Genomic DNA, 24507 nt, shown 5'->3' with positions numbered 1-24507 from the left:
GCAGCCGAAGCTTTGGAACTTTAGGGTTTAGGTTTCGAAAGTGCTGCTGCAACAATGGTGGTGAAGGGAGACAAAGGAAGAAAGGAGGAGGTCGTCACTAGGGAGTACACCATCAACCTCCACAAACGCTTACATGGATGGTAATGAGGATTTTCTTTCTTTCTTTCTTTCGTAAATGGCTTAGATCTACCTCTTTGATTCAGAAACTCCTGCAAATTTATTTTCTTCATATTTGTATAATCCCATTCTGTTTCCCAGTTGTTACGAATCTGTTATTCGTTGATGTTCATTAATGTCTTTTAGAACTTCGGAAGTTTGGTTGCATTGATGATCCAAGTACATAACTGTGTTATTCTGTTAGAATGTTAATATTTGCTAATCTTAATCTGCTGAACAACACATGTACCAACTGTATTGTCCCGTTCAACCTGCAACTCTTCTAGATAATGTCTACATTTTTGAGGAAGCTGTGAAACTTTAGGATAATTCTTCTTGTTTGGTTATTATAAATGAGGATTGGTTGTAATTGTTACTTGTATATTTGTTTCCATTCAGCCGGCCTAATTTGTTGAAGAATAGAAGTTACCGTTTATTGAATGAAATTGGGTTGAACAAGAATATTGTGTGATAGCTTCTACATTTTTCCATTGGTTTTACCCGTATCCTGGTGCCAATGGGCTTCCTTAATGTTTGGTTTGCTTCGGCTGATCTGTATTTCGAGGCCATTCTGTCGATATTTAGTTTGTAAGTTCAAAAAAGATGGTTTTTAGTTATCTTGCTACCTCCTTTTTTTAGCTTTTTTTATGAACGTCAAACTGTTCCATTTGATTTTGATTGAATTGGCTAAATGTTATATATGTACTGCAAATCACACTATATTATTGTTTATCCCAACCGGGGCCAATTATGAAATCTTTTGTTCTTTTTGTTGAACTAGATCCTTTTTCATCTGAATCCCGTATCTCTATCCATGCAACACTGGTACTAAAATTGCAAGTATTTTTTTTTTTGCTGCAAAGTGGGAATTAATTTATTAAAAGATGCAAAATTATTGACAATTGATAATTTGTTAAAATTGCACATGTTTAGTGTTATGCAAAGAACTAGTGATTCATTTGATTGACAATTATCTATCCCAATATTGTCGATTGCTGAGATATGCAGGCTGACAAAGGTGGTCGGAATCCTGCGTCCTGCCATGGGGCTGTTTCAGAAGGCCCCAAGTTTCTAAATTTCTATCCACCAATCCAATCAGCCTATCCTTTCCACGATGTTTTGATTATTGTCCAAATATAAAAGTTTCCTTAACATGACAGAATGTTGACCTTCTCATTGCAAATGCTCATGACAGATTGCAACTGCTCTGTTTCTTTCAGAATAAATCAGTTCTATCAGAACTCTTGTGGTATAAAAACACATTTTGCCAAGCATCGGACCTAAATTTCATTTGCATATCCCAGGCTGGAAATTTTAGTCTGCATTATTTGTTATTTATGGGCTGTGTTTGTAAGCTGGTTTGTATTTTAGGTATTTTTTTTGCATCCCTGTCTCTGCATCTGCATGGATCTAGAGGGGGTGTAGTTGGTTGTGCTTGGGCAGGGTCCTTGGTCTTAATCAAGTTCAATAAATTTTGAGCTGACTGTTGATTGTTGATTCAGAATACCTTCAGAATACCTACCTGTCTCATTCTAAGGTTCTTCAAAAAAAACGTGATACCTGATACCTGTACTAGGGTGCCACATTGTGTCAGATATTTTAATTTTTAATGTAATTTTCAGAATACCAACCAGCCCTTTTCACCTTGCCATAACTGGGTAAAATAGCAGAACATTATAGATTCCCGTATGCATTTTATGTTCTAAGGTGATGTGTCTCTTGATGGCAAGGGCAACATGTCTGGATGAGCAGAAACTAAAAACTAGTGAAACACCTATAGGATTCCCTGTCTGGTTTGGTCGGTGACTTGGTGTTTGATTCATGGTTCTGATAAAGCAAGATATTGTTCCAGACAATGTTCAAACTATTGATACTCTCAATATACATTTCTTTTGAATATTGGGAGTTTATTTTGATTGATACTCTTTTTTTTTTCTATTTTTTGGGTATTTTACTGGGCATGTCACATAAATTATTAAAATTTGAAATAGTTAAAAATTATTTTAATTCCTCTTATTTGGTGTATTGGTGCTTCTGAAAACTGATATGTATTGGTCAATATGCATTAATATGCACCAATGCTTTTTAATCTCTTGGTTCCAGAACCATACCTTTTTTAATTTGAAATAACAATGCTTTTTTTAAGCAGACAATTCTAAAGAGGCTGCTATTTTCTGTAGTTCATTTTTTTGAACCATGAGATGATGTGATTATTGAATCATTGAACGTGTGTATGTGTATTTTAATTATTTACTTTTGAGGGTAAACTCAAACTCGTTATTGAGCAGAAAGATAATGGTTGGAGCTATTGTGGTGTTTTAGACGCACCATATAACTTTTATGGCATGCTTACATTAGCCAGCCATGTTTCGTTCAGTAAGCTGTAAAAGTTGTGTTCTATTCTACTGGTTATGATTGATCAGAAAGACTATGGAACAAGCAAAACAGCATATACAATATAATGCTCATTTCAGTTGCTGCATGGTGATTAACCAGATGAAACCCAAAAACAACTATAAACTGAAATACACCCTTAGATTAGATGATAATTGTTGATTTGTGTGTGAATCATGATTGCTGATGGTGTATTAATTTCTGTTTGCAGCACTTTCAAGAAGATGGCTCCTAGAGCCATAAAGGAAATCAGGAAGTTTGCACAGAAGGCAATGGGGACAACAGATGTTAGAGTGGATGTGAAGCTCAACAAGCATATCTGGAGCCGCGGGATCCGAAGTGTGCCAAGGAGAGTCCGGGTGCGCATTGCTCGAAAGAGGAATGATGAGGAAGATGCCAAGGAGGAGCTCTACTCATTGGTGACAGTTGCAGAGGTCCCACCTGAGGGTTTGAAAGGATTGAGTACCAAGGTCATTGAAGAAGCAGATTGAACTTGCCAACGATCTAGGCTTTAGTTAAAGTTTAATTTTTTGTCCTGCTTTTGTTCAGTTTACAGACTTCAAGTTTTGGCCCTGAGTTTGGTAGGGAATTTTCTGCCTCCACAGTGGATGATGTATTTCGGAGTACTATTTAATCTATTTCGTTAGTATTTTTTAATCTTGATTATTGTTTTATATGTATCAGTGGTACATTTGAGGTTTCAATAGAGTGCAAGAAAAAGCTTCTAACCAGGAGTTGGTTGTCATCATCCATGTAATACAAGCCTAAATGTACCCAACAAAAAATAGAATTTTCCTTGCAATTGAGAGTTGAGACATTGTGGTCTTTTGAAGCATTATCTGATATCTATGAATGAAGTACGAACTAGTGCCTGAGTGCCTCCGAAGTATGAAATATCTTGGTCCTGCAAATGCTTAAGAGACATGTAGCACTCATCCAGTGGGATTTTATTATTTTCAACTCTGTTCAGTGGCGTTAGTTGCCACAAGAGCATCACAAAGGTTCCGTTTAACAAATTATTATTGTGTGATTGCCATATCCAACCTATTTGCACTTTAGAGTTCAAGCTTCCTTCACCTACAATATCCGGATCCGGTGTGATGATAAGAGAGATCAGTGCTTGTTTTCAAAATTGCCACATCAGCCAAAACAAAAACAAGCTTTCTTACCTTGTTTCTGTTGTGAGAATTGAAAGTAGGATGGTTTTGTTTCCATAAACAAACCATGCATTTGAAACCATCATAATTATGTCTTCTAAACAAAAACAAATACTCTTCAAACATCTGAAAACAAAAAACTCATACATAGCCAACAACACTTTTCTATATTTTTGTTTTGAGAAACATTCTGTTTTCAAATTAGATGCTTTTGTTTTTGGATTTGGTAACAAGAAAAATAATGTATATGTTTGGCATCGAAACTATAGATACAATACTGTTTTCTTAGAAACAGTGCTGTTGATGTGTGGGTTAGAATCACCGTTTTCTGAGAAAATGGTGTCTTTTTTGTTTGAAACCGTTGCTGCTAGGTAGGACGTTTCCTGGAGCAACAACAATGTTTTATGTTTGGTACCAATGCTCCAGGACACGTTTTCAGCACCGGTACCTATTATGCAGTTCCATGTCATGTCCCTGTCACTGCCACCTCATGCCCCTCTTGGCAGCAGTGAGATGCAGCTCCAGGAAACGGAAAATTTGGTGTAGCTTGAAATACTGTTTTTTATGAAAAAATGGTTTCAAACAACAGGTTTTTCTTGGAGAACTGTTTTTTTCGATGTAACGTTAATGTATTGCCATTTTCTAGAGCAATGGCATCGATGTCAAATAGGTGCAATATAATCTGTTTTCAAATCAGATGGCTTCCATTTGTTATTGGAACTGGTAACAAAAAAAAAAACACCATTCACCTTGACAAGGCCGTCTAAATATAAGGGGTTAGGATTCTATGGTTAGAGGGTTAGGGTTCAATTTGTTTGGACTTGAGAATTAGCAAGTCTCACTGTTTAATGAAATCTTCAGGGTCAACGGAATGCAAATACAAATGTAAAAGTTATGCACAAACTATATTTGTATTTGCACTCTTTAGAAACTGAGCTATGTATTCATTTTCATTTGATTGGATTGAATGAAAATTTAGGGGTGCAAGTTGGGCTCGGCCGGGTTTTAGCTCAACGCAAGCCCAAGCTTGAGGTCAAGCCTGAACCATCCAAACCTGATCCAGTTTGCATTAAAATTTGATGCACTCGGTTTGGCTCGGCCTGGGCTGGGCTTGGGTAGTTTAATCAGATCAAACTATATTTTGTTTATACATACGTGTATATATACATGTATATGGCTTGGGTTAGGATACTGGTCTCTGACAAGGTTCAGGGTACCTAAGGGTTAGACTTGACCTCAGCCTGAAAATATTAATAAACCCAAACGTTTGGGCTCAGGCTTAGCCCAAGCACCCAAAATTCAAGTCCAATACATGTAAAATTGTGAATTGGGCCCGCCCAAATTGCACTTCTAGAAGAATTCAACCCCTAAAGTTGAGCACTGTAAATTCTAAATCAAGGGTGATTTTTAAATTATATCAATTAAGTAGAAACTAGAAAAATAGATCATTCGTCATGAGTTCAACACTCTAGGAAAAGCCTCAAGCAATGGTATAAAGGTTTTACAGAAGGGAGTATAATTCCCCTTTTCTTTTCCAGGTTTTAGTAGCAGAATTTAACTTTTTGCTTGGTGCTGATGGATTGGGTTTGAAAATAGTCTCATGCTTTAAACGCAAATTTCACACTTTTGGTTGCATTAGGCTCCTTTATAGGTTATAACTAGTATTTTATAAATAAATGACTACGAAAATTTGATGAAATTTGGAAGAACTAATTTCAGTTCACCGTGTTTATAAGTAATATTGCCATCATCTTTTAACTGATATATATATTTTTAAATGCTTCTTATTATTCAATACAAGAGTGTACTTTCATATAAATTGTCTACGTATATACTTTGCATGTGTATAAATATTACATTTTGGGATAACATTATAAGCTTGATATATAACAATTAAAATATTAGTGTAAATAAATAGAATTTACTTAAGAAAGATCATTTTTGTTATTCTTCATGTATGAAAATTTCGGGTCCATTTGGTTTGCAGTTAAAATTGGAATCTTTTGGAATCAGAATTCTTTAGAATCAGAATTGGAATTTTATTCTCATAATTTGTTTGGTTCAGATAGGAATTAAAATGGAAATTGGAATCTGTTGGAATAGAATTTCATTCCCAAGAGAGGGGAGGGAATGACCATTCCCTCAAATGGGAGAATGCCATTCCACCAGGGATAGGAATGTGATTCCAACCCAACCAAAACAGTTGGAATCTGCATTCCAATTCCGATTTCAGACCCCTATTCCCGCAAAACAAACGAGACCTTCTATACTTCATTTTCTTGAATGCAAATTAGATTCCAATATGCAAGAGTATTAGGGCTTGGGCTGAGCATTTGATAAAATTGAAATGGATCCAATCCAATGCTGTGTAAATACTTCAATTTAGGCAACTGGCTTACCCCCTTAGGGCATGCTTTTATTTTTTTCAAAGGAAAATGATGAACAAGCAGTTATTTCTGTAAAGTGGGTAAAAGGAAGTGAAAGGTCGTCTTCATCTTAATCTTTTTTTTTTTCAAAATGATACTATATTGTTTTCCTCCACATCTTGTGGATAGAATTGCACTTTCCTAAGGAATTTTAATTCTTTCTGAATTGGTTAAAAGTAGATCATAATTCTCCATAAAAATTTGATTAAAGGTTGACATTTCATACAAAACCATAAGTCCAAATGAAGCACTAGAGATGGCAAAGTTCATATCTACAAAATTTTCCCAACAAGCAAATGATAAGCCAGCATTACGCTTAAAGATGCACTACTAATCTTTGAGGTTCTTTTAACAGGGGCAGAATTTGAAATTTTGGCTGATTCCGATTCCAGGTTCTAGTTGAATCAAACAACAGGAATCCGATACCGATTCCTGACTGAACCAAACAAATGCCACGAATAGGTGTTTCCGATTCTGGTTCTGTCCGTGAACAAAATGCACCCTCAATTTTCTCTAGGTAATTTTTTTGACAACTTACCTAAAATAGTGTTCTCCCAGGTGGTGGGTAAGTAATAAGTTACTCTCACACTAGGAAGTAGACTGTCAAAATTAATGATACAAAAATGGGAAAAGTACTCTGCAGCTCACTACAGGATTCTGGATTACAGATCCTCATGGTCTACTAGTAGCCATCCCCTATAAACTGCATCCTGCCCGCGGATTTGGCATCAATCCGCAGTTAAGATTCATCCCCTCTTTACAGTGGGGTTAAAGAATTCTGAGTTGGGCTGATCAGTCATTCTTTCCCTCTTGACACTGACCCAAACTGTACAGTCACATTAGGCTCAAAAGGAGTACAAATACAAATATATAGTGTAAAACCTTGCATTTTGTACTGTTTTGTATGCATTTGTATTTGTATTCCTTCCAAAGTGAGCCTTAGGAATTCTGAGGGGAACAGAACTCAAATTACCCCAAAGATCTAAGACAGATTATATATGATAACAAAAAAAAAAAACAAAAAAGAACTTACCTAAAAAAAATTTAATAGAAAAAGAAAAACATGAATAAATACACTTACCTCAATATGACTTGAGAAACATTTACCAAGTGAATTTATCCAAATAAATAATTTACCACAAAATAAATAGCCCTATTAGAATGATTACATTAGTTTATATGTAGTCCTAACAGATCATAAAATCGAGTTTCCACTTGTCTTGCCCATCCATGTTTTGTTTGTCTCCATGTTCCATATTTGTTAGGAAATCTGTGCATTGGTTTCGTTCCCTGTAAATAGTTGAAACCCCATACTTTGATTTGAATGGTCGTTGTTATTCTCCATGTATAACCACTTACTAGTGTCCATCCATATCTTCTGTAAGATCTTGATCTTTCCTTTTACATTTTTCTGTCCCCTTTGATCCATACATTGTTGAGGTGATAGTCCTTAGTGGGTCAATATTCTTTCTTTACTCAAATTACTCTTCAGTTGTCATCATTTCTGTGATGTCGGCGCTGGTTCTTTCTTAGTAGTCTTCCTTTTCCTTTCCCCCGGGCTCCTGCCATGCTCCCTAGTCCCTACTCCCTAATAGCCTATTGTCCCTCTATCTTTGCTTTTTGCTTGATGTATCCAAGTTGATTTTGACTTCATTTCTTCATGGATTTTGTCATTGTTTTCCTTTTGCTCCTTCTTCTCTGTTATAATTATATTGTTGGGTTTACCTTTACTGCTTTTGCTTTTTAAGGTCTGCATTGTAATTAATTTCTTTCTTTTATTTCATGAGAAAGGTCTCAACTGTGTATTGGGAACATCTCCTTCATAAGAGCATGTCTCCTTCATTGCCTTTTTAGCCTAGATTTGTGGAAAACTAATATGCTTTATGGAGAGCTAATATAAGATTATAGGCTTTCATCCTTTCACAATAGTCAAACTATGTTCTAGTTCAAGCCGAACCAAATCCACCCACCTGAAGTTCTGAGCAGCTTGGTCCTGGTCAATCCATGACTAGAAAAATGTTTTTCTTTTAAGCCATTTTAGCCATCAACAAGTAGCACCTAAATATTTGAGCACCACATAAAGTGGTGTGTGGGAGAGAGAGAGAGAGAATAGGCCAGATGGGCCATAGTACCCATTGAATCTTCAAATTATATTTTTTTACTGCTATTATCTCAAATACATTGTGTGACAGTTGAATATTGTTAATTTCCCCCCATTGTTTGATTAAACTGCTCTCATTTAAAACATAAATACAAAGCAAGGCTAGATAATTTATTCTATATAAACACAGATGGACAATGAGATGTTGATTGCGATTGTTGGAGCTGCAACTAGTGGAATTGCAGTTGCGTTGACCCTTGTACAAGAATGGTTGGACTATGTTGATAGGGAACCTTCTATCAATTGAGACTTACAAAGACAAGATCTATTGGAGGTTGTATAAGGGACGACAGGTTGATTGTTACAACCAGCTAAGAATGGGGAAGGAATCCTTTTACAGGTTATGTAAAATTCTACGGGAGACCAGACGACTCCATGATACACTGAGAACTAGTGTAGAAGAACAAGTTACTAGATTTCTGCACATTTTAACACATAATGTTAGGAATAGGACTATGGGATTTCATTTCAATAGATCTGGAGAGACTGTTAGCCACCACTTCAACTCCGTGTTAAATGTAGTTTTGAGTTTAGAAGATATATACCTAATCCAACCAAGTAGTCCTGACACACCACCAGAGATTAGAAACTGACATGACTTTTAGCCATACTTTCAGGTAAGGAAAGTGTCAATATTACATATGTCAATTATCTGTATTGATTTAGGTAGTGAACCACATAGTACAATCAATATGCTTTGCTTGGTAGGATTGCATTGGGGCAATTGACGAGACACGCATACCTGTGAAGGTTCCACTAGCAGATGTAGCTAAATTTCGCAGTCGTGAGTCCTATCCAACACAAAATATCCTTGCTGCATGTTCTTTCAACTTGCTTTTCACCTATGCATTACCTGGATGGGAGGATGCTGCATCGGACTCCCGCATGTTAAGTAGTGCAATGGCAAGGGAACACAAACTACATGTCCCACAAGGTGCTAATACATATCCATATAGGTCATATCAGGTGTAAATGTGGAATTTGGTACCTAACCATTTTCTCGTATGTTAAAATAGGTAAATATTACTTGGTGAATGCTAGGTTTGCTCTAAAGTCTGGCTTATTAATACCATATCGGAGCATAAGATATCATTTGAAGGAATGGAGTGCACATCAACCTGAGAACCCTAAAGAGTTATTCAACCTCTGTCATGCTTCACTGCGAAATGCAGTTGAGCGAATTTTTTGGGTTCTCAAGAAGTGGTTTCCACTATTGGTTTCTGAGCAGAATTACCCATTCAAAACACAAGTCAAGATTGTCTCTGCATGTTGCATATTACATAATCATGTCATGAGTGTGGATCCATATGATTGAATCATGTCTGAATACGATCACGATGCTACTAAAGGTGCAGAGATTGATGCAGATGACGGGGAAGTGGTAGATGGTGTGGTTGATGATACTCAAGTATCTCAACCATCTCAACACATTAGTAGAAATGAGTCCATTAAAGAAGGACACCGTCTTAGAGAGGAGATAGCAAATCAAATGTGGGCAGACTATCAGTTGGCTCAGTCTAGGCATCGACATTAAATTTCTTTGATTAATCTTCACATGTATTTCTATGTTTGACTTCACAATGTACATGCACTCCTTATTTAACTATTTGCATTTTTTATTATCTTTCCTTTGACTGGTTTATGTTAAGAGCACAACTATCTTGTGTTGGACATTATTGTTTTTAGTTGTACCATGTGTGTGTGTGTGTTTTATTATGGATGATTGGAATGATGGAACTTGGTGTAAATTTGGTTAGTACTGGTTGAAATACTGATATGAACTAGTTGGGGTGGCATGCTAGATGTATGAATTTTATTATGTTCACTGTGTAGCTTGACTTATTGTTGCTTGGTTAGAGTTAGACATGGATTCTCAGTCTAACGAAACTGATAGTAGATCTAATAAGGTGAACATGAGCTGGACAAGTGAGATGGATAACACACTGATTGAAACTCTGGTGAAGCAAGTCACCCTTGGACACAAGGTTGACAAGAACTTTAAGGCTTTGGCATATACTGCAGCTGCAAGAGCCATAAGTCTGAAATATGAAGTGGAGTGCACATAGAACCACATTAGGAATCGAATGAAGACAATAAAGAAGAATTTCTCCACGATAACGAACATCATCATCAATTCTAGTGGTTTTTCCTGGAATGACATGACAAACCATCGATGCAGAGCCCCGAGTGTGGAATGAATACATCTAGGTAAACTTCAATATGATATTCATCCTAAATATTACAATACACAAGTAAGATATGAACTTGTAGCAATTGATCCATTACAACTGGACAGGAACACCTAGAAGCAAAGCAATTTAGGAGAAAATCCATCCACAACTATGACCAAATGGCTAATAGTATGTGGAAATGATCAAGTAACTGGCGCTGGTGCATTCACTACTAGGGAACTAAGCAGGCGTGAGGCAGCATCAGTGAATGAAACCACAAGCATGCCGACAATGCAAGATCCTGTATTTGATGAGGTTGAAGGAGACAATGTTGGTGACTCAACTCTTCAGGCTTGGCCACCTGAGGAGGGTAGCTCAGCTAAGTGGAGGGGTCTTGGGAAGAGAAAGTCGTATGCAACTATAGTTGCTGAAGAAGTACATGAGATTGCATCTAGCATTAAGTCATTGGCTTCTGCAGTTGATGAACCTACAATTTATCTATATTTTATGAGGTTTTTGCATGAAATTTTATGCTGGTTTAATTAGATTTTGCCCTATTTTAGCTTAATTGCAAGAAAGATTTCAAGGGGAGCCAAATCAACAAAAAGAAGGCAAAAGCAAGAAAAGAAAGCCAAAAATTTATCAAGTTCAGCCCGGCCCAGCCATGAGAGCAAGGGAATTTCATTCGGCCCAAGTAGTGCAAGCTAACTCTTTGGAAAACCCAAGGGAAGAAGCCTAGCAAGAAGGAAATTTCGGCCCAGCCCATTTTTAGCCCAAATAACAGCCTAGAGTGTAGCCCACATGAGCTCAAAAGCAAGCTAAGTTGTAGCCCAAATAGCAGCCCAAAGGGAGCTAGGGGCAGCAACTCCTAGAAGTTTCTTGAAGAGAAGGAGGGAGCACTCTAGAAGGTTCATGAGGGGTGTAATACACCCAATTCTAGAGACTTCAAGAAGGGGCAAGAGCCCCCTTGAAAAACTATATAAGGAGGCCTCTAGGAGGGGGGAGAGGTGTTCAATTGCTTGAGAGGAAGGCTCTCCCACTCTTAGAGGTTCGGCCACCTTGAGAGAAGAGAAGAGAAGAAGGCTAGGCGCAAGGAAGAAGAAGAAGAAGGGCTGAAGGAAGTTCAAGACAAGCAAGCTAGAAGAGAAGGTGAGTTTGAATTGAGGGTTTGTGATTCAAAGATCTTTTGTAATAAATCAATTGTAGTTTCATTATCTTTTGATTCGAATTCAGTTTCTTTGTTATATTTTCTTTCTTCTTTCTCTTTTTTTCCATTCTTCCTTGATGTATTTCAGCTTGTAAAATTTCAGTTCAGCAATCTAATTCTTTTTGATTCATTCAAATGGTCATGAATTGTACTTGAAGTTTCTTGAATAAGGGTGTTATTGTAGATTAATTCGGCCAACTAACCTTCAAAACTCAGATCTGAGATTGCAAGATCTGAATTGCTTGAAAGAGAATTCAGATCTGCAATTTTCAGATTGGCTGAATTAATCTACAGCTTGGAATTCCTAGAGTGCTTGAGAGAGACTCTAGGAATTCAGATCTAGTATTCAAGAACTGAATTGAGTGCAAGGTTAGAGATAACTTGCACAATTCAGTTGGTGATCAATTCAGATTTGAATTGATGCCTTAGAAGTGTTTGAAGAAATGCATGCATGGGGATTAGATTCTTGCTAGAGATAGAAGAACCGTCACTCATGCATAGGATGAACATGTGCTTGAGAAAGGCTGTTCATGACCTTGGGGTTTCACCAAACCAAGGCTCAATCATGATTTATTCGAATGATCCAAATTGATAGATTGCTGAATTCTGAGATTGACATTTATTGCTTACTCTTCTAACCTGATTTGAAGGCAATTGGGCCAATGATTTAGATAGATTTTAATTTAGGATTTTTTAGCTTTCATTAAAGTTTTGATTTATTTGTTGATCAGATAAGAAGTGCTCAATTTAGTATTGGTAATTGTTTCCTAAATCCTCGTGGGAACGATACTTCACTCATTACTTTATTACTTGAACGGCTAGTGCACTTGCTAGTGTCACAATGAGCCACACATCAGCAGTTGAGAAGGGAATCGGGTTGTTGAAGAAGGAAAAGCTTTATGATGATGTGCTAAGCTTATCAATTATCTGATTGAGTCTAAAAATCAGGCAATAGCATTTTTTGCCTTGGCTCTGGAATTGAGGAAGGCATGGTTAGATTTGAAGTTGGGCCCACTTAACTGAAGTTACTTTGGTAACACCCTTTTTTGGAGATACTAATGAATATGGTTCATTTACACCCCACTTTTTGTTATGCTTTATGGGTTGTTTCTTGGCTACATATTTATGTTTTGGAAAACTTGAACATTATTTAGATTGACATATGACTCAAACATGTCTTGACTGGCTTTGTCTTGACCAATCGATAGAAACAATCCTTTTTCGTGTAAGACTTGAACATTACCCAAGTGGATGGTTAAATGAAGATACTGATGGTTTATGAATGATGGTTGAATATTTAGTTTGAACGTGTTAATCTATTTATTAAATACAGGTTTTCACTCAATATATGGGATTTGCAAGTTCCCATGGGAATGTTGATTTGGCATAATTGGGTTGATGAATTTATACAGGGTTTTCCAACTTAAAATGAATGCATATTCTGACTCTTTGATTGACAGGTTTTAACTCAATATATGGGATTCAGAGGTTCCCATGTAGATAATTGATTTCGTTGAATTGATGACATTAAACGGGTTTATTACTTGAGTTTATGAACTTAAATAGGTTGCTCAACTATTTGATTGAATGATTACTCAAATAGGTTTTCGTTAATGAAATTAGTATGGATGGATCTCTTGAAATCAGTACAAATGGAACTTAAATATGTTTGATTTCATATTGGATTTGGTGGTCAATTTATTTGCAAGTTCAATTATAGGTTAATAATATAGGGTTTGATGGAATATGTGCTTACATGGTTATAGGTCTAAAATGAAAAAATATTATGTTGTGTTCAAAGGGTGCCAACTAGGAATTTACTTCACATGGGCAGAGTGCAATGCCCAAGTACACAAATTTAGCGGAGCAGCTTTTTGTTCATATATCACATATGATGAGGCCATATATCATTTGCAGCGATACCAACGTAATATGCACCCACCACCCAAACAACCTACAATTGGTAACACCTCTAGGACCTACGTAGAGGATACTGGCATGGAGGTGGAGGCGTTGAAAAAAACCCATTCCCAATCAATAGTCATTTTTGTTTTGATAGTCAGTTTGGTGGTTATGACAGTTTTATATTTGCTTAAATGATGCCATAGGTATTTGCTTGCTTTGAAATATCCATGTCAACTTGCTTTGTGGCAAGACACAAACAATATTAGGCCATGTCATCTTGTAAATAGGATAGGGCTGTGTTGTGGAATTAGATATCATTTTTGCTTAAATCAAACATCCTGCAAAATTTTCACATCAACCAAACACTGGAAAGCAAATTCTATGAGATAATAGATCTCAGCAAACAAACACAGGCACCTTAATTGAGAAAATAAATTTTTCCTTTCTCACCCCATCTCTTCCCGGCACCAAACGGGCCATTAAGCTATGCTTGAACTTTAGGCTTAGTTTTTGTTGCAGTGTGAATTTTCTTTTGCAGTGGCATAAATGCAAAAGAGTGCAAATCCTGCTTTTGGTTTAGATTGACCTTGTTTTTTTCTTTGTTGTTTAAGTTGTGTTTGGGAAGAATATAAATACAAATATGTACAGTATAAATACAAGGCTTTGAAATATTGAAAATATTTGTTTAGCTTCGGTTTGCACTCAATATATTTGTATTTACGTCTTCCCAAACTGAGAATAGGAGGTAAAATCACACTCTTCCCAATTTATATGAAAGAGAAATAAGGCAAAAAGAAGGAATTCTGTCCACCTGCCAACAAAACATGTTCCAACCCTCTATCAACATAATCTCACACCACACATCTCATATATGGTGGGTCTCAGTCTCATGGTGAGATGTGCAGTGTTACATCAAGTTGATAGAGGGTTGAAACATATTTTATTGGTAGAAGATCTCAACTCAAAAAAAAAAAAAAAAGCAAGGGTGATCATGGCCCAGACCTTGATATAATTGTTCAATTTGTCATTGAAAATTGTACAGAAAAAAGTATTGTTTCATTCTTTCTACTTCTTGAGATTCCCAGTCCTTTTGAGAATACTGTGAATTGCCCCATGGTTTTTTATATATTAGAATCAAGAAAGTGGTAAAAGTCCTTTTTCACTTTCATTCTCTACCATTCTTTCATCATTTCCCTACTCATATCCCTTATATAATTTTCAATCCTTAATTTTAGGCAATATTAACATAATTTATCTTTGATTATTTATTATAACAATTTGATAATTTCATTGTTTTTGGACAATTCAAAGCAACTTCTTTCTTGAATTCTTGCCTTGTCTATGGTCCCCATTTCGATCTGAAACATTAATGTTTTGGAGGTGGAAATGAGGCATGTTCCTTTTCCAAAAAACCTAGGGTGAGTATTTATTATTATTGAAAACCCCAAATATAAGTTATTACAGTTATGAGTTATAACTAATAGAATTTCATTTTCGGTACATGACTTGCATGGGTAAATGTTTACAGTACCTAATTTCTATTTCTTTATTTAACCACTCGGGGAGCATTCTCCAAAGTGTGAATTATTTTTCTTTTGTCAGTTTCAAAAATAAATTAAAACCATCTGGTTTGAAGATGAATTGTTTCTCAAAATAAAAAACACAGAAACATGTTATTGGTTGTATGCAATTTTTTTTTCAAATGTTTAAAGAATGAAAATTTTGTTTTTTGTTTTACAAAACATAATTTTGATGGTATCAAAGGAATCAAAACCAATTGTTGTCATTTTTCAAAGGTTCAACTATGATGTCGGAAAGATTTGATACCATAAGAATTTACAACCAATGAACAGGCATCATAAAAGTAGTGTAACAAATCAGGTGAATTTTCATCAAATTCATCGAGGATTGTGATCGGTCATAAACTTTCAGGTATCATGTCTTTCCCACATCATAGACTAGTGGGAAGTCTCACTTGAAGCCAAAAAGAAAGTCTCTCAAAACAAAATTGTACACAATTGATACCAGAAATTTATACGAATAGTTGTGGACCAGTTTTCAGCGTTTTGTCCTTTTGCTAAGACTTACGACTTTAGAGATGCTTTGGCTGGTCAAGGTTAAATTGTAGTGGTCGTGAGTTATCCTGTTCCAATCACCTGTGATTATATCTGTTAATGGGTTGGGTAACTAGATATGATGTTTTGGCTTGGCCCGTTATAAGTCAGAATTGGAGTTGCATTTAACCCCATTAGCTCGTACGAGGACCCAATGTATTGGAGCCGACTATATTTTTTGGCTCGGGCTTGGGTTTTTTCATAAATGCCTAGCCCGACCCCAATCTCACTTAACTAAGCTTAGTTTGGTGACAATATAACATCTTTATAGATATACATTCAGTTGATTAGGATTTTGTTAAGAATATTAACAATGGCTATCAGGGTCCTTGGGAAAGAACTGAAGTATCTATTGTTTAATCTATAATATTTCGAATGCTTAGCTTTATTCTAGGTGGGAAATGATTTTAAAACATACAGGAAAATTTCTAAGTACAATGAAAATAAAAAACCAATTTTGCCACAACATTTACTTAAGGATTCTATTGTGTATGTTGCGACTTGTTTTGGAGATGGTATTGTTGGTGGGGGTTAAATTTCGTTGGTCATGGATTACTTGGTTCCGTTTCCCGGGAATTAATGCAGCTTTTGGGTCAAATAGGTTGATCAATTGAGATGTCTAGACCTATTCTTATTCAAGATTGTTCATGAGATTAGATCAACAAGTTCGCCACGACACCAATATACCGGGCCCGAACAATTTTTTTCGTATTGCACTTGGGCTTTTTTTGTAAATGTCTAGCCCAAGCCCACTTAATCGAGCTTGCGTTGGTGATGGTGGAACAACTATGTATATATAGATTCTGTTGAGTAGGATTTTGTCAAGAATACCAACAATGACTATCATGATCCAAGTGGAAAAAATATATCATTAATAGTTCATTCTAAAATTTTTTGAATGCTGAGTTTGATTCGTGGGTAGAAAGAATTTTAAAATGTAGTAGAGGATTTTGTAGTAAAACAAACAAAGAAAACCAATTTTATTCTAGAAATTACTTCAGGATTTTTTTGGGTATGTTGCGACTTTAGAAATGCTTGTGCTGGCCGAGGTTAAATTGCGTTAGTCGTGAGTTACTCTGATCCAATTAACCGGGATTATACTTGTTAATGGGTTAGCTAACCCGAGAGGACGTCTTGGCCTGAACCATTCTAAGTCGGAATTGGACTTGCATTGAGCTCCATTAGCTCGTACGAGGACCCAATGTAACAGAACTAACTATATTTGTTAGCTCAGGCTTAGGCTATTTCATAAATGCCAATCCAATTCCGGCCCACTTAACCGAGCTTAGGTTGGTGACAATGTAATATCTTTGTTGATATTAATTATGTTAAGTAAGATTTTGTCAAGAATATCAACAATGTCTATCATGGTCCTTGGGAAATAACTGAAGTATCTATTGTTTAATCTATAATATTTCGGATGTTGAGTTTCATTCTAGGTGGGAAATGATTTTAAAACATACTAGATAATTTCTAAGTACAATGAACATAAAAAAACCAATTTTGTCACATCATTTACTTAAAGATTTTATTATGTATGTTGCAAATTCTTCTGGACATGCTATTGTTAGTGGGGGTTAAATTTCGTTGGTCATGGCTTACCTAGTTCTGCTTCCCAGGAATTTATGCAGTTTTTTTGGTTAGGTAGGTCAATGAACTAAGATGGACAAGCCTGTTCCAAGTTGGCATTGTTCATGAGGTTAGATCCGGAAGTTCACCCTAGCTCCAATATACCGAACCTGAACAATTTTTTTCTAGTTGTGCTCGGGCCTTTTTTGTAAATGCCCAGCCCGAGACCAAGCCTGAGCCCGCTTAATCGAGCTTGCATTCGGGACGGTGGAACAACTGCGTGTATATAGATTCTGTTAAGTAGGATTTTGTCAAGAATATCAATAATGACTATCACGGTCCAAGTGGAAGAACTATATTATTAGTAGTTCATTCTAAATTTTTTTGAATGCTAAGTTTGATCCATGGGTAGAAAGAATTTTAAAAATAGTAGAGGATTTCCAGTACAACAAATTGAGAAAAAGAATTTTGTACTAGCATTTACTTTAGGATTTTATTGGTTATGTTGCAACTTAAGAGAAACTTGTGCTAGTCGAGGTTAAATTGTGGTGGTGGTGAGTTTACCCCATTCAGATTACTCGAGATTATACCAGTTAATGGGTTGGGTAAACCGAAACGAACTTCTTGGCCCGACCTGTTCTAAATCAGAACTGGACTTGCATTTAACCCCATTAGCTCGTACGAGGATCTAATGTACTAGAACTGACTATATTTGTTGGCTTGGGCTTGTGCTTTATTATAAATACCCAGCCCAATCCCGAGCCCACTTATCCGAGTTTAGGTTGGTGACAGTATAACACCTTTGTAAATATAAATTCTATTGAGTAGGATTTTGTCAAGAATATCAACAGTGGCTATCATGGACCTTGGAAAAGAATTGAAGTATCATGGACCTTGGGAAAGAATTAATCAATAATGTTTCTAATGTTGAGTTTTATTCTAATTTGGAAATGATTTTAAAACGTATTAAAAAATTTCTAAGATTAATGAACATAGAAAACCAATTTTGTCCCAGCAACTACTTAAGGATTTTATTGGGTATGTTGCGACTTCTAGAGATGCTACTGTTGGTGGGGGTTAAAATTCATTGGTTGTGGCTTACCTATATCCGTTTTAGTGGAATTAAACTAGTTTTTGTGTCAGGTAGGTCGAAAAGTTGATCCAAATAGATATCATGATGGAATTAAACTAGATTCCGTTGGTTGTGGCTTACCTGTATCAATAATGGATATCATGATCCAAAGAGAAGAACTATATTATTAATAGTTCATTTTCAAAATTTTTGAACGCTGAGTGTCATCCATGGGTAGAAAGAATTTTAAAATATAATAGATGACTTCCCAATTCAACAAACCAAGGAAACTAATTTTATTCTAGAATTTCATTCAGGACATTTTTGGGTATGTTGCAATATTAGAGATGCTTGTGCTGGCCGAGGTTAAATTGCGGTGGCCGTGAGTTACCCCATTCCAATTACCTGGGATTATACCTGTTAATAGGTTGGGTAACCTAACAAGACGTCTTGGCCCAACCTATTCTAAATCGAGATTGGAGTTGCATTTGACCTCATTAGCTCGTACGAGGACCCAATGTACCGAAGCCAACTATATTTGTTGGCTCGGGATTGGGCTTTTTCATAAATTCCCAGCCCGATCCCAATCCCACTTAACTGAGCTTAGGTTGGTGACAATATAACATCTTTATAGATATAAATTCTATTGATTAGGATTTTGTTAAGAATATCAACAATGACTATCACGGTCCTTGGGAAAGAGCTAAAAGTATCTATTGTTTACTTTATAATATTTTGGATGTTGAGTTTCATTATAGGGGAGAAACGACTTTAAAACATATTGGAGAATTTTTTAGTACAACGAACATAGAAAACCAATTTTTTTCCAACATTTACTTAAGAATTTTATTGTGTATGTTAAGACTTTTTCTGGAGATGTTATTATTGGTGGGGGTTAAATTTCGTTGGTCATGCTTACCTTGTTTCGTTTCCTAGGAATTAACCTAGTTTTTGGGTCAGATAGGTAGATGAGCTGAAATGGCCAGGCCTATTCCTATTTAAGATTGTTCATGATATTAGATTAGCAAGTTCATCACGGCACCAATATACCGGGCCCAGACAATTTATTTCGTGTTGCACTCAGGGTTTTTTGTAAATGCCTAGCCCGAGCCCACTTAATCGAGCTTGTGTTGGTGACGGTGGAACAACTACATATATAGATTCAATTGATTAGGATTTTGTCAAGAATACCAACAATGGTTATCATGATCCAAGTGGAATAAATATATCATTAATAGTTCATTCTAAAATTTTTTGAATGTTGAGTTTAATTCATAGGAAGAAAGAATTTTAAAATATAGTAGGGGATTTCTGAGTACAAAAAACTTAGAAAACAAATTTTGTACTAGCATTTACTTTTCGATTTTATTCTGTATGTTGCAAATTTAGAGATGCTTGTGCTGGTCAAGGTTGATTGCGTTGGTCGTGAGTTACCCCGTTTTGATTTTTTGGGATTATACCTATTAATGGGTTTGGTAACCCGATACGTATGTCTTGGCCTGGCCTGTTCTTTGTCAGGATTAGACTTGCATTTAACCCCATTAGCTTGTATGAGGACCCAAAGTATCGAAACCAATTATATTTGTTGGCTTGGGCTTTGAGTTTTTCATAAATGCCCAACCCAATTCTGAGCCCACTTATCCGAGCTTAGGTTGGTAACAATATAACATATTTGTAAATATAAATTCTGTTGAGTAGGATTTTGTCAAGAATATCAAGAATGGCTATAATGGTCCTAGGGAAAGAATTGAAGTATCTATAGTTTAATCTATAATATTTCGGATGTTGAGTTTCATTCTAGTTTGGAAATGATTTTAAAACGTATTGTAAAATTTCTGAGTACAATGAACATAGAAATTCAATTTTGTCCCAACAATTACTTAAGGATTTTATGGGGTATGTTACGACATCTAGAGATGCTACTATTGGTGGGGATTAAATTTTGTTGGCTGTGGCTTACCCGGATCCATTTCCATGGAATTAAACTAGTTTTGGGGTCAGGTAGGTCGATGAACTAAGTTGTCCCGACCTATTCCAATTTATGATTGTTCTTTAGTTTAGATCTGCAAGTTTGTCTAGGGCTCTAATGTACAGGGCCAAAACAAATTTTTCGGGTTGGGCATGGGCTTTTTTTGTAAATACCTATCCCGAGCCCAAGCTTGAGCCCACTTAATCGAACTTGGTTTGGTGACGGAGGAACAACTGCATATATATAGATTTTGTTGAGCAGGATTTTGTCAAGAATATTAACAATGAATATCATGGTCCAAGTAGAAGAACTATATTATTTATAGTTCATTTTAAAATTTTTTGAATACTGAGTTTTATTCATGGTTAGAAAGAATTTTAAAACATATTAGGGGATTTCCTAGTACAACAAACAAAGATAAATCAATTTTATTCCAGAACTTCATTCAGGATTATCTTTGGTATGTTGCAACATTAAAGATGCTTGTGCAGGCCGAGGTTAAATTGCAGCGGTCGTGAGTTACCTCGTTCCAATTACTTGCGATTACCCTAGAATTAAACCAGTTTTTGGGTCAAGTAGGTCAATGAATTGAGTTGGCTAGGCCTATTCCAAGTTGAGATTGTCCATGAGTTTAGATCCGCAAGTTCGCCCACGACTCCAATGTACTGAGCCCGAACAATTTTTTTCGGGTTGTGCTATGGCTTTTTTTGTAACTTCCCATCCTAAGTCCAACCTTAGCCCACTTAATCAAGCTTGGGTAGGTGACGGTGGAACAATTGCGTATATAAAGAATATGTTGAGTAGGATTTTATCAAGAATATCAACAATGGATATCATGGTCCAAGCGGAAGAACTATATTATTAATAGTTCATTTTAAAATTTTTTGAACACTAAGTTTCATCAATGGGTAGAAAGAATTTTAAAACATAGTAGAGGATTTTCAAGTACAATAAATTGAGAAAATGAATTGTGCTGCCCAGTTCCGTTTCCTAGGAATTAACGCAGTTTTTGGGTCAGGTAGGTCGATGAACTGAGATGGCTAGGCCTGTTTCAAGTTGGGATTGTTCATGAGTTTAGATTTGCAAGTTAACCATGGCTCCAATATATCGGGTCCGAACAATTTTTTTCGGGTTGTGCTCGGGCTTCTTTTGTAAATGCCTAGCCTTAGACCAAGCCCGAGCCCACTTAATCAAGCTTGTGTTTGTGACAGTGGAATAACTGCATATATATATATATAAAAGATTCTGTTGAGCAGGATTTTGTCAAGAATATCAACAATGGCTATAAGGGTCCAAGTTGAAGAACTATATCATTAATAGTTCATTCTAAATTTTTTCGAATGTTGAGTTTGATCCATGGGTATATATATATATATATATATATATATATATAGATTCTGTTGAGCAGGATTTTGTCAAGAATATCAACAATGGCTATAAGGGTCCAAGTTGAAGAACTATATCATTAATAGTTCATTCTAAATTTTTTCGAATGTTGAGTTTGATCCATGGGTAGAAAGAATTTTAAAACATTGTAGAGGATTTCCAAGTGCAACAAATAGAGAAAACGAATTTTGTACTAGCATTTACTTTATGATTTTATTGGGTATCTTACATCTTTAGTGATGCTTGTGTTGGCCGAGGTTAAATTGCGTTGGTTGTAAGTTATCCCATTCCAATTACTTGGGTTTATACCTATTAATGGGTTGGGTAACCCGATAGGATGTCTTGGCCCTGCCCATTCTAAGTCGAGATTGGAGTTGAATTTAACCCCATTAGATTGTACGAGGACCCAATGTACCGGAGCCAACTATATTTGTTAGCTCGGGCTTGGGCTTTATCATAATTGCCCAGCCCGATCTCAGTCCCACTTAATTTAGCTTAGGTTGGTAACAATATAACATTTTTATAGATATAAATTCTGTTGATTAGGATTTTGTTAAAAATATCAACAATGGATATCAGGGTCCTTGGGAGAGAACTGAAGTATCTATTGTTTAATTTATAATATTTTGGATGCTGAGTTTCATTATAGGGGGAAGTGATTTTAAAACATACTAGAGAATTTCTAAGTACAATAAACATAGAAAACCAATTTTGTCCTAGCATTTACTTAAGGATTTTATTGTGTATGTTGCGACTTCTTCTGGAGATGCTATTGTTGGTGGGGGCTAAATTTCATTGGTCGTGGCTTACCTGGTTCCGTTTCCCGTGAATTAATATTGTTTTTGGGTCAGGTAGGTAGATGAACTGAGATGCCAGGCCTATTCGAAGTTGAGATTGTTAATGAGTTTAGATCCGCAAATTCACCACGACTCCAATATACCGGGCCCGAACAATTTTTTTCGGGTTGCACTCGGGATTATTTTGTAAATGCCCAGCCCAAGACCAAGCCCCAGCCCACTTAATCGAGCTTGCGTCGGTGACAGTGGAACAACTGCATATATATAGATTCTGTTCAGGATTTTGTCAAGAATATCAACAATGGCTATAAGGGTCCAAGTTGAAGAACTATATCATTAATAGTTCATTCTAAATTTTTTCCAATGCTGAGTTTGATCCATGGATAGAAAAAATTTTAAAACATTGTAGAGGATTTTCAAGTGCAACAAATAGAGAAAACAAATTTTGCACCAGCATTTACTTTAGGATTTTATTGGAAATTTTGTGACTTTAGATATGCTTATGCTGGTCGAGGTTAAATTGCGGTGGTTGTGAGTTACCCCGTTTCGATTACCTGGGATTATACTTGTTAATGGGTTGGATAACCCGAAACGGATATCTTGGCCTGACCCATTCTAAGTCAAGATTGGAATTGCATTTAACCCCATTAGCTCGTACGAGGACCCAATGTACTGAAACTTATTATATTTGTCGGCTCAGTCTTGGGCTTTTTCATAGATGTCTAGCCCGATCCTAAACCCACTTATTCGAGCTTAGGTTAGTGACAATATAACATTTTTGTAGATATCAATTCTATTTAGTAGGATTTTGTCAAGAATATCAACAACGGCTATTATGGTCCTTCAGTAAAAATAGAAGTATCTATAGATTAATATATAATATTCCAGATGCTGAGTTTCATTATAGGGTGGAAAAGATTTTAAAACATATTGGAGAAATTATGAGTATAATTAGCATAGAAAAACAGTTTTGTCCAAGCAATTACTTAACGATTTTATTGGGTATGTTGCGACTTCTAGAGATGCTACTGTTGGTGGTGGTTAAATTTCGTTGGTCATTGTTTACTCGGATCTGTTTCAATGGAATTAAACCAATTTTTGGATCAGGTAGGTCGATGAATTGAGTTGGCCCGACCTGTTCCAAGTTAAGATTATTCATGAGTTTAGATCTGCAAGTTCGTCCATGGCTCCAATATATCGGGCCCGAATAATTTTTTTTTGTTGGGTTCGGGCTTTTTTTGTAAATGCCTAGCCCGAGTTCGAGCCCTGACCCACTTAATCAAGTTTGGATTGGCGACGGTGGAACTGTGTATATATAAATGCTATTGAACATGATTTTGTGAAGAATATCAACAATGACTATCATGGTCCAAGTGGAAGAACTATATCATTAATAGTTCATTTTAAAATTTTTCGAACGCTGAGTTTCACCCATGGGTTTAAAGAATTTTAAAACATAGTAGAGGATTTTTGAGTACATCGAACAAAGAAACCAATTTTGTTGTAGTGTTTACTTTATGATTTTATTAGGTATTTTACGACTAGACCTGCCAAAAAATTGACGCAACCCAACGTGGCCCAACCCAGAAAAATAGTGTTAGGGTCTCATATTTATCTACCTGAATATGAAAATGACCCGATCCAACCTGGAAAAAACTGGGTTAGGTTGGATTGGGTCATGGGTCAACCCGTTGACCTGATTGTCAAGTCTAATTGGGACTATTATGCATTTTTAGAAGTTTCCACTCTTTAATTTTTTCTATTTTGTCGTTACTCTTTATGTTTAGTCTTTAAATTGTTAAATGTTCAATTTTTTTTATTTTATATTTAGAATTTTAAGGATAATTCCTTTAATTTTGACGTTTTTCATATAATTTTTCTTTACTTTTTAAATTTTAATTATTTCTTAGGATGACCCAAATTGACCCATGGGTCAACCCTAAGGCTAGCTGAAAGTCTAAAAAGGACTTTTTTTCGACAAATAGGATTGATGGGACTTCATATTTTTTATTTAGCAAATAAA

At 35.9% G+C, this 24507-nt stretch overlaps 1 protein-coding gene across 1 annotated transcript; it reads left to right on the top strand.

The window, feature by feature from the left end:
• Window positions 1–3281, top strand: LOC148872511 (large ribosomal subunit protein eL31). Its single transcript, XM_088972132.1, has 2 exons — window positions 1–140; window positions 2762–3281. Exons 1-2 carry the CDS (start codon window positions 55–57, stop codon window positions 3039–3041), a joined length of 366 nt encoding a protein of 121 aa, XP_088828258.1. The 5' UTR covers window positions 1–54; the 3' UTR covers window positions 3042–3281.
• Window positions 3282–24507: the final 21226 nt, after the last annotated feature.

This window comes from Nelumbo lutea, chromosome 2 (assembly GCF_056320005.1).
Source record: "Nelumbo lutea isolate HS-2025 chromosome 2, American lotus-T2T, whole genome shotgun sequence".
Lineage (NCBI taxonomy): Eukaryota > Viridiplantae > Streptophyta > Magnoliopsida > Proteales > Nelumbonaceae > Nelumbo > Nelumbo lutea.
Note: the sequence above shows the minus strand (reverse complement) of the source record. Positions and strands in the feature narration are given on the sequence as shown.